The sequence below is a fragment of the Cannabis sativa genome, chromosome 5 (genome assembly GCF_029168945.1).
Source record: "Cannabis sativa cultivar Pink pepper isolate KNU-18-1 chromosome 5, ASM2916894v1, whole genome shotgun sequence".
Lineage (NCBI taxonomy): Eukaryota > Viridiplantae > Streptophyta > Magnoliopsida > Rosales > Cannabaceae > Cannabis > Cannabis sativa.
The window spans coordinates 15,930,365-15,946,522 of NC_083605.1; the positions used below are offsets into that span (position 1 = coordinate 15,930,365).

The 16,158-nt window shown below is 32.8% G+C and overlaps 2 protein-coding genes across 2 annotated transcripts; both read left to right on the plus strand.

Annotated features, from left to right (window-relative positions):
* Positions 1-1,983: 1,983 nt before the first annotated feature.
* Positions 1,984-6,414, plus strand: LOC115710806 (uncharacterized). The gene is made up of 7 exons (XM_061115467.1): positions 1,984-2,104; positions 3,641-3,710; positions 4,105-4,412; positions 4,489-4,707; positions 5,659-5,751; positions 6,084-6,194; positions 6,280-6,414. The coding sequence occupies exons 3-7, from the start codon at positions 4,107-4,109 to the stop codon at positions 6,412-6,414; spliced, it is 864 nt and encodes a 287-aa protein (XP_060971450.1). The 5' UTR covers positions 1,984-2,104; positions 3,641-3,710; positions 4,105-4,106.
* A 42-nt stretch (positions 6,415-6,456) lies between these two features.
* On the plus strand, positions 6,457-8,517 carry LOC133037824 (uncharacterized). The gene is made up of 6 exons (XM_061115466.1): positions 6,457-6,996; positions 7,075-7,460; positions 7,559-7,735; positions 7,829-7,933; positions 8,034-8,202; positions 8,304-8,517. Exons 1-6 carry the CDS (start codon positions 6,457-6,459, stop codon positions 8,391-8,393), a joined length of 1,467 nt encoding a protein of 488 aa, XP_060971449.1. The 3' UTR covers positions 8,394-8,517.
* The last annotated feature ends 7,641 nt before the right edge of the window (positions 8,518-16,158 follow it).

Here is a 16,158-nt window from a genome sequence, read left to right on the forward strand (position 1 = left end):
GGAATGGCCGGGAATTTAGAAATTCCCAAAATACCCCCTTTAGTGATTTTTATGTGATTTTGGTGTGGAGGGGCAAAATGGTCTTTTTGCCCCATTGACTTTTGTCTTTTAGTGACTTAATTAAATTGAAAAATAAATGTTATTATTTTATTATTTGGCTGAAATAGAATTAGTTAAAGCCTTCATTTCCTTTATTTTCATTTCACTCAAAATTTCAAAGTTAGAAAATAGAAATATTGCAAAACACTCTCTCTTTCTTTCCTCTCACTTTCGGCCAAGCTTTGGAGCAGCAAGGAGCTGATTTTTCTCCATTGAAGTTGCTTGTTGATTCATCTCATTTTAAGGTTCACTTCAAGCTAGGTTAGTTCTTGTCATTTCTCTCTTTGTTTTGTTGAAAAAGATGATGAAATTGGTATGTTGCATGCATGTTTTGTGGCTGTTTCATGGCTGTGTTTAGTGGTGTTTTTCTGAGGTTCAAAGCATGATTAATTGTTGTTATTTGAGTTGTTTGAAGCATGATTAGCTAGGTTGTTCAAAGCTTTTAGTTTTTATGTGAAAAGTATGAATTTTTGAAAGAAATAGTTCATTCTGTTCTGTGATGTTGCTGTTGTTTCTAAATGTTTTCTGAGGTAATATTATGCTAGTTTAAGGTGAATTAAGCTAGTGGATTGCTTGTTTAGTTGGATTTGCTCAAGCTTGAGTTTGGAACTCAAAGCTTGAGCTCCAATGGTGATTTTTGTGTATGTGGTTTCTGGGTAGGTTTGATGCTTGGAAAATGTTTATTAGGGTCTAATTAGCAGGTCTGGAAAGTTTGGTTGAGTTTGGAATCGTTTTGGTTGGTGAAATGATTTTTGTAGGTTTTCTGGGTAAAACCGGGTAACCGGTTTTACACTGCATGTAAAACCGGTCACCCGGATTTTGCAGTAGGGGAAGAACCCGGTTTTTCTCAACTTTCCGTTTTGTGCTAGTTTCGGGTTTTCAGACAGGTTGTTCTCTGTTAGTTTGGGGGTATTTTAGTATTAAGTTGCAGTGAGTTAGGTTTGGTTTTATAACCTTTGTCCCCGTTGTGATTTAGCGTATCACTTATCGGTGTTGTGATTTTTACGGTTTAGGAGCCTGTAATCCGCCGCTCAGCTAAGTTCCAGTCAGGTTGACCGGCACACCTGAATTCGGAATCCAGGTAAGATTAGTATAACAGTATGCATATGTAGATTACATGTTTAGCGTGCATGTAGGAAGCCTGCTAGATTACATTAGATATGTATTTAGGCTTCGAACCATCCAACCCTGTCACGTCGGTACGAGCCGGAGTATGACCAAGCCGGAGTATGACCGGTTCGACCGATCAGCCGACACTTGGTTGGTGGTTCGGTGCTATTGACCTATCCCGTCTGTACAGCCGGAGTATGACCAGCAGCCGGAGTATGACCGGTTCGACCGATCAGGAGGATACTTGTCAATAGTACCGTCCCCTGAACGTTCAAAACTCAGTACCATGTTGGACATGGCAGTAGTGCTCAGTACCATGTTGGACATGGCAGTAGCGGGACTCAGTATCGTGTTGGACACGGCAGTCAGTTTTATGTATGATATTATTATGCTTTTCTTACTGAGTCTGTCGACTCACAGTTTATGTTCATGTGTAGGTAAAGGCAAGGCAGTTGCTGATGGACCGTGAGCGAGCTTATGAGATTGTACATGTCGGGGCGGTTAGGCCTGGAGCGTACGATCCTCGGGACAGCACGGCTGAGATTTTTGTAACTGTCGTTAGACGACTTTCATTTTGATGTAAAAGTTAAACAGTTAAAACGTTTGTAAATGATTTTATAAATCGGGATCCCGAGACTTTTATAATATGGTTTATAAGTTTATTCAAAAGCAAAATTTTAATTAATCACGTTTTTCCATAAACCTCGTTGATTAGCAACGAGCTGCACAGTACGTTTAAAAATCACGTAATACGCCTAAGATAGTTAGGGTGTTACACACCCAGCACTCTTCGATCGGTTACAGCTCTCGACGAGGACGACGACGACGGAGACAAGGAGGAAAGACAACGACGACAAGGACGCCTCTTCCTCCTCCTCAAATCTTTCTATTAGAGGTAAGCTTTAAGCTTTCATTGTCGATTTCTCATTTTGAAGCAACGAATTCTGACTGGTGTTAAGGTTAAGAGTAAAAAGAGAAAATAGTAGAAAGAAAAAGAGGACTGGCTGGCTGGCTCTCTCAATTCATAAATTAACAATATTTTTCATTGATGATTAGAAATAATCTTGGGTGAAGCTCCTGATTATAAATATATGTGTGTGTATGTTGTGTATGCATGATTCTACAGCATGATTCTTGCTCTGAGTACCAACGCATATTGTTTTGTTTTTCGATGGAATGTGTAATTGTGAATGTGTGTATATTGTGAATTAATAAAATTTAGAGAGACCAACGCATGTGATGAGTGGGTCTTTGGTAGAGCAAGTTCTGTGGAGTTAGTACCCACACGACAAGACTCTTAACATTGTCATATATATCTACGCTGCTTATATTAGCTAGGAAGCTATATATATATATACTACTCTTAACATTGTTATTATTGATTTAAAAAAAAAAACATTGTTATTTGTCCCAACTATTACCATACTACAATTGGCTTTAGTGAAGTGAGTAGTAATAGTGCCTATATAGATATATCCCACCTTGCCCAAATTTATTTTTGTGGATAGAGCCTAGAGTGTCCAAGGTGGATGAAAGAACAAATCTGTATACACACACACGTGTAAACAGGATAAAATAATTGGTTACAAATAATTGGCAATGGAAGCCAAAAAAAAAAAAAATGGAATGATGATCTCTGTTTTGTTCTGTTTTAGGTTTAGAAGACTCTCTCCAGAAGTTATGGCTTGTATAACTAATAACTGTATTTTTCTTATTAAAAAAAAGCTATTAGAATTGGATGAAATATAGCAGCTTTTGTCGTTATCCCCACATGGCAAGCATACACGTTTAGACACCTTAAAATAATAAAGAATAAAAAAACTAGTCTTTTTGTTGTGTTCTTTAAGTGTTGTGGTCGGCCACTTACTTGCAATATGGATATAATAATAAACTCATTGATATTCATATGTGTCCTTCAGTACTCATTGAATTATACGAACCCAATCCAATAAATATCTTATGGTCAATGGTCCCCTCTTTACCTTTATCAAATTGTTATGGTCACATGGCCAATCATCAATAGAAAGTACTATATTTCTTTAGCTATATATTGTATTTGATTCATTAATTATATATTTAATTTGTTATTGATTGAGATTATAGACAACATAATCATGACAGAGAAATAGTTATATGGTTTTTTGAGCTAGCCTTAATATATATGAGTGGTCTTATGGTGCAGACTGTTTTTCTTTCTTGTTTTCTTCATAAATTTGACCTTTAATTGATAAGAAAAGATGAGTATAGTAAAGTGAAATGACCTTAATTTTTGAGTTTATGATTAGTTGTGTATGCCAACTAAAAAGGGTAGTGACTGGAATTGGCTCTAGTTTTCATGGAAGTTAATTGCCTTGTAGTTAAAATACAATCATGTTATCTATTCATGGCCAATGTTATTATTAACATTCTTTTTAATTGTATTTATTTGTAGGTTTTGTGGTTAAGCATCAAGAATCTAAATTGGAAGGAGAACACCATTTTTTCCAAGTATTGAGCTAGAGGTATATATAATTTTTCTAACTTTTAATTAATTATTAATAAACATGTTAGATGAGTTTGGATATCTTAAATATTCATCCGTAGTGAAGTAGGTTCTGCGAATACATGTACTGCGGTTGGATGGGTGGAATTTTTTTTTTGTTGTTGTGGATTGTTATATGTTTTGATTTTGTGGTTAATTTTTTTCGGGAACGTCCGATTAATAGTTGTTATGCTGCCGAAATTTCGGTATAATTTAGTAGGTAATTATTTCTTAATATTTTATGTGATTGAAATATGTAACTACCATTGTATGTTGAATTGTTTCTTAATATTTTATGTGATTTATTTACATATGTAACTACCATTGTATGTGCAATTGTATCTTAATATTTAGTAAATATGTTTATTATGCAGATATGGCAGATGATGTGCCGACACATGATTGCTCAGGAGATGAGAACTCAGGAGATGAGAACTTAGGTTATTGTTTGCAACCTCCTAACCATCGAGGTCCTACACGGATGAAGCGGATATGCCAAAGAATGGATAAAGGTGAAAAAATAGACCTTGAAGTTAATGACAAAGGGGAATACTTTGGAGATATGTATGGAGAGATGATATCGTGGCTTGGAGTTAGATGTCGACAAACAATCGGTATCAATTATAAAGACTGGAGATATGTGGATCAATCGTTGAAGGACAAAATTTGGAAAGACGTGCAAGTAAGTTAATTATACAAAATATACTTATTATGGTCTTTTCTAAACTATTTACTAACTGTTTGCTTTCTACATATAGCGTGGTTTCAACGTTCGTGCAGATTGGAAAAAAGATTGTCTTAAAATTGCAGGACGAATTATGAAGGATTTTAAGACAAAAATGACATGCGATGTCATAATGCCTTTGGCCAAAGAGAATAAGGTGAAGGAGCTCGCAATTCCCCCAAAAAACCATCCTGAAATTGATCAAGAAGATTGGGTAAAATTTGTTGCGAGTCGTCTAACACCTGAACATATGGTACATATATGTATATTCACAACATTTATATAAGGGAAATTTGATTTTCTATACTTAGAAAATCAAAAAATTTGATTTCTAAACCAATAATTTAAACCCTAAAAAAACTATACTTTTTTTTTCAAAACCCCAAAAATACCCCCAAACTAAAACTATCTCTCTTTCTCTCTCTATCTAGCCGGTCCCAAGAATCCCACACCCCAGGTCCGATGGTCGGACCATGGGGTCCGATGGGGTCCGACCAATCGGACCCATCGGACCCCAAGGTCCGACCATCGGACCTCTCTCTTCCCCTCTCTCTCAAATCGCAGGAAAAAAAATAAAAAATTAAGCCGGTCGGACCTTCCGGTCCGATGGGTCCGACCATCCGACCCATCGGACCCGAAGGTTCGACCATCGGACCCTTTCTTCATCTCTCTCCAAAATCGCAGAAAAAAAAAAAAAAAAAAAAAAATTTCAAAGGTCCGATGGTCGGACCTTGGGGGTCCGATGGGTCCGACCATCGAACCCCCAAGGTCCGACCATCGGACCTTTGTCTTCTTCCCTCTCTCAAATCGCAGGAAAAAAAAAAGTTTCAGATAGAGGGAGAGATCGGCGTTGGGGTTGCTCTTTCGGGTTGGGGTTGGGGTCGGAGGGGTTGGGGTCGTGGTCGACGGGGGTGAGGGTGGTGATCGGCGTTGGGGTTGACGTGGGTGGGTGAGGGTGGTTCGGGTGAGGGTGGGCGGTTGGGGTGAGATAGAGGGAGAGAGAGATGATGCAGAGAGAGTGAATATTGTGAGGGGGGTATTTTTGGGGTTTTGAAAAGAAAGGAATAGTTTTTTTAGGTTTTAAATTTTTGGTTTAGGGAAAATTTTTTTTGATTTTCTAAGTATAGAAAATCAAATTTCCCTTATATAATTAGCTTTGATATATGAGCCTTACTAGTATGCAACTTACACATTTTTATTGTAGGCTTTGAGAAAGGCACAATCTGACCGAGCTTGCCAAAATACATCAAGGCACCACTCAGCTCGTAGAGGCATGGTGACTCTCCGAGAGGATGTGGTAATGAATTACATGTTTTTAGATATTCTAATACGCTTCACTATTTTGCTAACTAAACTTTACAATCAACAGGTAAAACCTGAACTTAAATGTCCATTTGTTTACATAAGCTGTAACTTGTGATTGTGGCGCCTCCAAATTTAACTTGTAATTAGTTGATAACATTTTGTTTTGTTAAATAGAGCTTTGACTTTTCCATGATAGCATGCTTAGGTTACATGAATTTATAATAATATGAATTTACTATACTATGGGAAAAGTTTGTGTCATTTTCAATCAATTTATTATTTTTTAACAATTATATTTCCTTATTAATTACATGTTTGTTGCAGAAAAAAGAAATCAAAATTCAAGATCCAGCCCGCCATCATGTTTGGTTAAAATCCCGCAAGAAAAATAATGTCCTAGTTACGGACTTGGATAGGGAGATTGCCGCAAGAATAGTAAGTGATATCTAACACAATTCAATAACATGAATATATGACTTGTTATTATAAAGTATTAACTATTATCAATCATAATGCATAGGCTGAACTCGAGGAAAAAGTAAACTCAGGTGAAGTTTTGGCCAGTGGTCGGAATGACATATTGACTCAAGCATTAGGGACACCTGAGCACCCTGGCCGTGTCAGAGCTGCTGGGTATGCCACTTTCTTGATTTAATGTTAGATTATTTTTTATTTATTTTACTTAATTTTTTATTAAATGAGTGTTCCAACTGTTATTTGTAGGTTCACTGCAAAGGCCAGTAAGATATCTGGTCGAAAGAAAAGGGCTAAATGTAGTGAATCATCCTCCCAAAAACAAGAAATTCTTCAACTCAAAAAAGAAATTGAAGAATTGAAGAAAAAATTGTATGTTGCACAAGAACAAGATGATGGTAATGACAACTCCTCAGAAGAAAATGATGATCACTTAGATGATCATCAGGAGTTTGGAGGGTACGAAGATGATAATCAGACACCTCCTGTCATGTACAACTTCTCATCCACTAATAACAACGAAGTACTTTTGTGTTCAGACAACATCCATAATATAGTGGCCAAAGGTGTGCTTCTGGAATCTGTTAGTCCAGTAACAATTCATACCGTGCAGTATAAAGAAGGGATTGCACGAGTTTTAATTACCGAACAACTTCAAGAGGAGGCTGAAATTGCTCATCCTATCGAAAATATCCGATATGTCTATGAGACAAAGGACACATTTTTTCCTTGGCCAAAACATTTAATTTTAAATTTGGATAAGGTAAAAATTATTTATTTATTGTCATATATGATAAATGCATAATTATTGTATATTGATGCTATAGTTCATATTTTACAGGTTCCCATATTCCCGGATGTCGCATCCACCCATAAATCATCGTCAAAGGGGAAGCAGATAGCAACCCCTCACAGATCACCGAATAAAGGGAAACAGATATCAACTCTTCCTGCTATGTCTTCGGCTGGATCACAATCAAATGTCAGGATAGAGCAAATGGACAAGAATGCAACATTCAAGCCGGAGGTCTGGGCTCAAATACCTGTATGTCTCCACTTTTTAGTTGAAGAATTTATAAGGAGGAAAGGGAAGTGGAGCGTTGTTGAAGTTCCAACTGATCCAGACTTCATGCCACCTCGCACACATATTATCTTGTCATCAGAGGATGTAGAGCAGGTTGGAACCTTAAATTTTATTGGATGTCAAGGCATGATCTTTGGAATTAGGTATGTTTTACGTAATTATTTTTGGAATTAAGTATGTTTTACATAATATTTTTCCCATTTATTAAAATGTAACACTTAACCATGATAAAATTATGTAGATGCATTTGGGAGGATTTAACGAATATGCGGGAGTATTTCAAGTTCTTTGACCCAGAGCTACTCAATGCCACGGACAAAGATGGAATTGTCCACCAAGAAGTTGTTATCAAATTGGCTGAATGGTTGAATACAATGAATAACAAATCTCAGATGTTCTTCATACCGTGGAACTACGAGTATGTACAAGTACTATTTAAGGACTAGTTAAGTATAATTTAATTCTTCTTTTTAAATTAACACTTAATATTTTCTTATTAATTTCTTATTAGACGTCATTGGATGCTTGAGATCGTTTGTGCTGGGAAGATCATTCACTTGGACCCTTGGCTTAGACATAAACGCCCTAAGATGACTATTGACCTCACACTCCAAAGGTACTTTTCAATTTTTATTTTAAAATTATAATTTTAATTTTCTATAACTTTATACCAACTATTGCTAATTAAATCAATATAAATCATTGAATTTAATTAGGGCATATGAACTACTCGGAGGTTCCAACGAGTTACTTGGAATATTTCCAGGAGTAACCGTTGCAGCGTGTCCAAAACAAACATTAGGAATTGAATGTGGTTTTTATGTACTTAGGTACATTAATGACATTGTGAAAGCTCTAAATTCATTCGTTATTATAAGAGAAAAGGTAATTAAGCTATAATTAGTTCATTTATGTATACCCGTAAATACGATACTATGCTTATAAATAAGTGATACATATAACTAATTTACACTTTAATTTTACAGTTTGGAAAGATGGACACATACGATGTGGAGACGATGCTGCTACCACTGCAACATCAATGGTTATCGAAATTGACACGATACTTGTACTAGTTAACTTTAGACTTTTTATTTTAGGCAATACTTAATTTGTGTATTTTTTTTATTAGTAAGGACTTAACATATTTTGTAATGTATACTTTAACTTTGTTATAATATAATTACAATGTCTTTTGTACTTAATTTTGTTATATAATTGAAATAATATTTATTTTTATAATTAATTTATAATTATTTTAAAAAAAATTAATATATAATTAATTATTTAATAAAAATTCATATATATTTAAAATATTTAAATAATAACCGAAAATATATTTACCAATAACCGAAGATATAGGTCTATTTTCTCTTCTGATATTCGAAACATATGTCTTCGATTATTATATAAAAATTGAAGAACCTATGTCTTCGGTTATTATATAAAAACCGAAGACATAGATTACCTTTCTCTTCGGTTTTTATATAATAACCGAAGACGAAGGTACTTTTATCTTCGGTTTTTATATAATAACCGAAGACGTAGCCTCACCTTCGACTTCGGTATTTTAAAACATATGTCATCGCCTCAAACGACTTCGGTTGCGATTTTTAATAAAATCCGAAGATAAACTGGCCTAAAAACCGAAGATAAAGGCCCTTTCTCTAGTAGTGCGTGCCTAAAAAATCGCATGTATTTTTTAATGAGAATCGACGATGGTAATTACATGTGTTTGTTTAACCATACTATGCATGATTTATGATTTCAATAAAAATTTAAAAAGTGAGTATTTAAAATGCTCTAATTAAATAAACATAGGTTTTGACGTATTTGTGTGGCTTGTATAGCTTTTGAATTATTGTTTAATGCTAATTATGTGTGTTATGTCTTAGAAATATAAGCTAGTACCTTATAATTTAAAATCTATATGTTCTCATTAGAGTATAGATTATTTATAATCTGCTATGATACAAAATAGAAGAAGAATATCAGTTTTCATTATTGAAATAGGAAGTCGAAATAATCGAAATTAGTTTTCCTATATTTCATTTCTTGATTTAATGTATTGTTTATTGTGTTGTTATTTAATTCTTTCTTAGATTACTTACTTTGAGAATCTAATTTTTAATTGCCAAATGGAACCAAGAGTTAAATTAATTAGTACTTAGCTACAATCCTATTGGGAACTATCTCACTTACCTCTTGTAAAAATTATATGTATACTTGTGTGTTAGATTTATGGCAACATATGACCCACTCAACAAAGAGGCCTCAAGAACCACTTTTGCCATGTCCCCAAGAGCATCTCTGCCAAGAGGCTCACACCCACGCCTCTTATGAGGTCCATCACACAATAATTAATAGGAGCATTTGAAATTACACTTATGAACTCGGGGAAAAGTGTTGATCCTCAAATTCTCTAAGTTGACTGGCACACCTGGATTTGAACCTAAAATTTGAAATTGAAGTAAGATTAGTATAATAATTGTATATATGAATACATGGTTATCTTGCATGACAGTTTCCATTAGAATAACATATCGTGGCATTTCCAGTAAGTTGTACATAGAGTTGCACCAAGTTACCAAGAATATATTTTAGGCATATTTAATTTGTAGATATATGTGTTAGGTTTTATGCCCTAAATAAAACTCCATTTCAATGTAATCTATTTTATTCAACATCAATAAAGAAACAGAAGTATTTTTCATTCATTTGTGTATGTTTTGGCTCACTTTATCAATTGCTTGTCTAATTGATTTATAAATTCATCTTAAACCCTTTTCACATACTTGATCATGTTTATATTGCTGTCATCACATTGGAAAGTAAACATGACTATGTGAATAAAGTTTTCTAGATTTATCAGACACAGGGTTTTACTGATATGATAATCTACAACAAGAGTTTACTTGTATTTGGAGAAATACTATGTTCTTTCCAGAACATTGGTTAAAGTAAAGCTCAGGTTGGATGCATGGAGTATGCATCGGAAGGGACCGATATTGAACTGTGATTTAGATTTAATTAAACTTACCGTAAAATATATTCAAGTCAATATCGCCAAGTTGATCCTAGATCAAATGATCTTAATCCTGTTATGATTAGGCTCAATCTTGAAAGGCTATTCGCGTTCTTTAATTTGTTAGTTAAGCCTACTTTTAGGTTAGGGTGATACGTACATTTTGGGAACACGGTAGTGCAATTGAGTGGGAGCGCTAGCATAAACATGGAATCTATAGCTTCTACCTGGCGAATAGTAAGCAAAGGATGATCTCCTTCGAGCTTGACCAAACGAAAATAAATGGTGGAGATCTCATTTCACATAAGCTGAAATATCATTTATACGGGGTCAAGTATTTTAAGGATAAAATACATAGTAGGGTGTTACGGTAATTTAATCCCTTTACTGTGTAGATCATTCATATAGAGGATCATTAATCACATTAGGATTATAACAATGGATAACTAATGATGTGTCTATATGGTGGAACATATAGAGCATTCTATATACTGAGAGTGCAATTCTAAGTTCTATGCGTGGATTCAACAAAGAATTAATAAGTTAGTGAATTTTAGTGCTAAATTCTTGATCTACTTATTGGAAGCTCGGTTATATAGACCCATGGTCCCCCCACTAGTTGAGATAATATTGTTTGTAAGACTCATGTAATTGGTTTTGATTAATAAATTATAATTCACGAATTAGACTATGTCTATTTGTGAAATTTTCACTAAGTAAGGGCGAAATTGTAAAGAAAGAGTTAATAGGGGCATATTTGTTAATTATGATACTTTGTATGGTTCAATTAATAAATATGATAAATGACAATATTATTTAGTAATTATTTATAGTTATTAAATAGTTAGAATTGACATTTAAATGATTGAATTAGGAAATTGGCATTTTTGAGAAAATCAGATACAAAAGGTGTTAAATTGCAAAATTGCAAAAATCAGGCTCAGTCCACCTAGCCATGGCCGGCCACCTTTATAGGTATTTTAAGTTGATTTTTTCATTATTTTAATGCCATATAATTCAAATCTAACCCTAGTGGAATGCTATAAATTGATAGTGAAGGCTTCAGGAAAATTACACTTTCTGAATCAGAAAAACCTGAGCCTCCACTTTCTCTTCTCTAGCCGCCACTCTCTCTCTTCCTTCTTCCTTTGAATTTCGAAATTACTTTAGTGATTAGAGTAGTGCCCACACACATCAAGCAATACCTCAATCATAGTGAGGAAGATTGTGAAGAAAGATCATCAGCAAAGGAGATTTAGCATCAAGGATTCAGAGAAAGAGATCCAGGTTCAGATCTTGATAATACTCTGCTACAGAAAGGTTCAAGGGTTAGAGATCTGAACGGAAGGAGTCATTTAATTCCGCTGCACCCAATGTAAGGTTTCTTAAACTTTATATATGTTTAATTTATCGTTTTAGAAAGTTCTTATTTAGGATGTTAATAAACATACTTGTGAGTAGATCTAAGATCCTGGTAAAATAATATCCAACAACTGGCCTCAGAGCCATGGTAATTGATTTACTTGCAAGAAATTTGGACTTTAAAACAATTGTTTGTATGTTCTTTGGATGGTATCATGTTGTATTGAGTGTTATTTGATGATTGATTGATGTTTGTGAAATTTTCGTGAAACATAATTGCGATTTTATCTCTGGAATTATTTTTATTGGATAGTATGGAAAAAATTAAGCAAGTTAGCCTTTTACAGAACTTAATTTGGATTTTATTTGAATTAGTTATGATTTTTTGAAGATTTGAAAAAAACGGGGCTGTGCTGATATTTTCCTACGATCGCAAATCTGTCCGTACAGTTTCGAATTTTTTTGTTTTTCTTCGATTTTTCATGCTTTTTCATGGAATTAACTTCCGATTTTTGGTATAGTTTTGTATTTATACTATCACTATTCCTAATTCAATTCTAATTATCATTTTGAATTAATTTAATATTTTTTAAATTTAATTCAAGATATTAGTGTAATTTGAATTTGAATAGAATTAGTATCTATCTTCTTGCTTAAAATGTCTATCTTATTTTAAAATTTGATTATATCTTATCTTATTTTAAATTTAAAAATAAGATATTTATAATCATGTAATTTTTAAATGATATAAGATATTTTGCTAATTTTTTAAAATTTTGTTATTTTATTTATTTAAATTACATTTAAAATTTGAAAAAGATATTTATTTATCTTTTCTAATTTTTTTATTTAATTTTTATTTATAAAATAACATTTAAAATTTAGAAGTATTAGCAAATTTTTGAAATGATATTTAGGTAGGTTGAAACCTAATTTTTCAAAAATTGTAGGTTTATTTTTTAAATTTTTTTTTATTTAAAAATTTCGAATTTTTTTTTAATTTTTTTTTTAAATTTTTCGAAATATTTTTTATTTATTTAATTAATTATTTTCGAAATTAAATAAATCCTACATCCAACTATCCAACTAACCTTGTTGCAGGAGTATGTGTTTTAACTTGTGTGTAAGTTTTCAAAACCTATTATTACTTGATTGCAAATAGCCATGGTTACCTTATGCCAGATCTAATGATCTGATGGCTCCCTTGGTCAAGATAATAATTTGTAACAGGTATAATTTACAATCTTCTTTCATCTGTGTATGACCTAGCAACATGATAGGACCCATCCAAAGTGTGCCTGTGTGAGCCTATGTGTTTAATTTTATTATAGATGCATATAGGTTGTTGTTGCTAAAATAAATTATCATAGTTCTTGATAGAATTTATTTAGGCCCATTTAGTTTTTGGGCCTATTCAATTAATAACAGTTGTTCTTATTAAGGTTAAATTCCTCTCTGCCAAGAGGCTCACACCCACGCCTCTTATGAGGTCCATCACACAATAATTAATAGGAGCATTTGAAATTACACTTATGAACTCGGGGAAAAGTGTTGATCCTCAAATTCTCTAAGTTGACTGGCACACCTGGATTTGAACCTAAAATTTGAAATTGAAGTAAGATTAGTATAATAATTGTATATATGAATACATGTTTATCTTGCGTGACAGTTGCCATTAGAATAACATATCAGGGTATCGGTAAGTTGTACATAGAGTTGCACCAAGTTACCAGCAAATATATTTTAGGCATATTTAATTTGTAGATATATGTGTTAGGTTTTATGCCCTAAATAAAACTCCATTTCAATGTAATCTATTTTATTCAACATCAATAAAGAAACAGAAGTATTTTTCATTCATTTGTGTATGTTTTGGCTCACTTTATCAATTGCTTGTCTAATTGATTTATAAATTCATCTTAAACCCTTTTCACATACTTGATCATGTTTATATTGCTGTCATCACATTGGAAAGTAAACATGACTATGTGAATAAAGTTTCCTAGATTTATCAGACACAGGGTTTTACTGATATGATAATCTACAACAAGAGTTTACTTGTATTTGGAGAAATACTATGTTCTTTCCAGAACATTGGTTAAGGTAAAGCTCAGGTTGGATGCATGGAGTATGCATCGGAAGGGACCGATATTGAACTGTGATTTAGATTTAATTAAACTTACCGTAAAATATATTCAAGTCAATATCGCCAAGTTGATCCTAGATCAAATGATCTTAATCCTGTTATGATTAGGCTCAATCTTGAAAGGCTATTCGCGTTCTTTAATTTGTTAGTTAAGCCTACTTTAGGTTAGGGTGATACGTACATTTTGGGAACACGGTAGTGCAATTGAGTGGGAGCGCTAGCATAAACATGGAATCTATAGCTTCTACCTGGCGAATAGTAAGCAAAGGATGATCTCCTTCGAGCTTGACCAAACGAAAATAAATGGTGGAGATCTCATTTCACATAAGCTGAAATATCATTTATACGGGGTCAAGTATTTTAAGGATAAAATACATAGTAGGGTGTTACGGTAATTTAATCCCTTTACTGTGTAGATCATTCATATAGAGGATCATTAATCACATTAGGATTATAACAATGGATAACTAATGATGTGTCTATATGGTGGAACATATAGAGCATTCTATATACTGAGAGTGCAATTCTAAGTTCTATGCGTGGATTCAACAAAGAATTAATAAGTTAGTGAATTTTAGTGCTAAATTCTTGATCTACTTATTGGAAGCTCGGTTATATAGACCCATGGTCCCCCCACTAGTTGAGATAATATTGTTTGTAAGACTCATGTAATTGGTTTTGATTAATAAATTATAATTCACGAATTAGACTATGTCTATTTGTGAAATTTTCACTAAGTAAGGGCGAAATTGTAAAGAAAGAGTTAATAGGGGCATATTTGTTAATTATGATACTTTGTATGGTTCAATTAATAAATATGATAAATGACAATATTATTTAGTAATTATTTATAGTTATTAAATAGTTAGAATTGGCATTTAAATGATTGAATTAGAAAATTGGCATTTTTCAGAAAATCAGATACAAAAGGTGTTAAATTGCAAAATTGCAAAAATCAGGCCCAGTCCATCTAGACATGGCCGGCCACCTTTATAGGTATTTTAAGTTGATTTTTTCATTATTTTAATGCCATATAATTCAAATCTAACCCTAGTGGAATGCTATAAATAGATAGTGAAGGCTTCAGGAAAATTACACTTTCTGAATCAGAAAAACCTGAGCCTCCACTTTCTCTTCTCTAGCCGCCACTCTCTCTCTTCCTTCTTCCTTTGAATTTCGAAATTACTTTAGTGATTAGAGTAGTGCCCACACACATCAAGCAATACCTCAATCATAGTGAGGAAGATCGTGAAGAAAGATCATCAGCAAAGGAGATTTAGCATCAAGGATTCAGAGAAAGAGATCCAGGTTCAGATCTTGATAATACTCTGCTACAGAAAGGTTCAAGGGTTAGAGATCTGAACGGAGGGAGTCATTTAATTCCGCTGCACCCAATGTAAGGTTTCTTAAACTTTATATGTGTTTAATTTATCGTTTTAGAAAGTTCTTATTTAGGATGTTAATAAACATACTTGTGAGTAGATCTAAGATCCTGGTAAAATAATATCCAACAACTGGCCTCAGAGCCATGGTAATTGATTTACTTGCAAGAAATTTGGACTTTAAAACGATTGTTTGTATGTTCTTTGGATGGTATCATGTTGTATTGAGTGTTATTTGATGATTGATTGATGTTTGTGAAATTTTCGTGAAACATAATTGCGATTTTATCTCTGGAATTATTTTTATTGGATAGTATGGAAAAAATTAAGCAAGTTAGCCTTTTACAGAACTTAATTTGGATTTTATTTGAATTAGTTATGATTTTTTGAAGATTTGAAAAAAACGGGGCTGTGCTGATATTTTCCTACGATCGCAAATCTGTCCGTACAGTTTCGAATTTTTTTGTTTTTCTTCGATTTTTCATGCTTTTTCATGGAATTAACTTCCGATTTTTGGTATAGTTTTGTATTTATACTATCACTATTCCTAATTCAATTCTAATTATCATTTTGAATTAATTTAATATTTTTTAAATTTAATTCAAGATATTAGTGTAATTTGAATTTGAATAGAATTAGTATCTATCTTCTTGCTTAAAATGTCTATCTTATTTTAAAATTTGATTATATCTTATCTTATTTTAAATTTAAAAATAAGATATTTATAATCATGTAATTTTTAAATGATATAAGATATTTTGCTAATTTTTTAAAATTTTGTTATTTTATTTATTTAAATTACATTTAAAATTTGAAAAAGATATTTATTTATCTTTTCTAATTTTTTTATTTAATTTTTATTTATAAAATAACATTTAAAATTTAAAAGTATTAGCAAATTTTTGAAATGATATTTAGGTTGGTTG

Bases quoted from the DNA above. Each gene is read 5' to 3' on its own strand.
- LOC133037824 (XM_061115466.1), top strand. From the start codon at position 6,457: ATGAGTGTTCCAACTGTTATTTGTAGGTTCACTGCAAAGGCCAGTAAG. The intron at 7,461-7,558 runs GTATGTTTTACG...AAAATTATGTAG, and splicing joins GGCATGATCTTTGGAATTAG to ATGCATTTGGGAGGATTTAA. The intron at 7,736-7,828 runs GTATGTACAAGT...ATTTCTTATTAG, and splicing joins TTCATACCGTGGAACTACGA to ACGTCATTGGATGCTTGAGA.
- LOC115710806 (XM_061115467.1), top strand. From the start codon at position 4,107: ATGGCAGATGATGTGCCGACACATGATTGCTCAGGAGATGAGAACTCA. The intron at 4,413-4,488 runs GTAAGTTAATTA...TTCTACATATAG, and splicing joins AAATTTGGAAAGACGTGCAA to CGTGGTTTCAACGTTCGTGC. The intron at 4,708-5,658 runs GTACATATATGT...TTTTTATTGTAG, and splicing joins GTCTAACACCTGAACATATG to GCTTTGAGAAAGGCACAATC.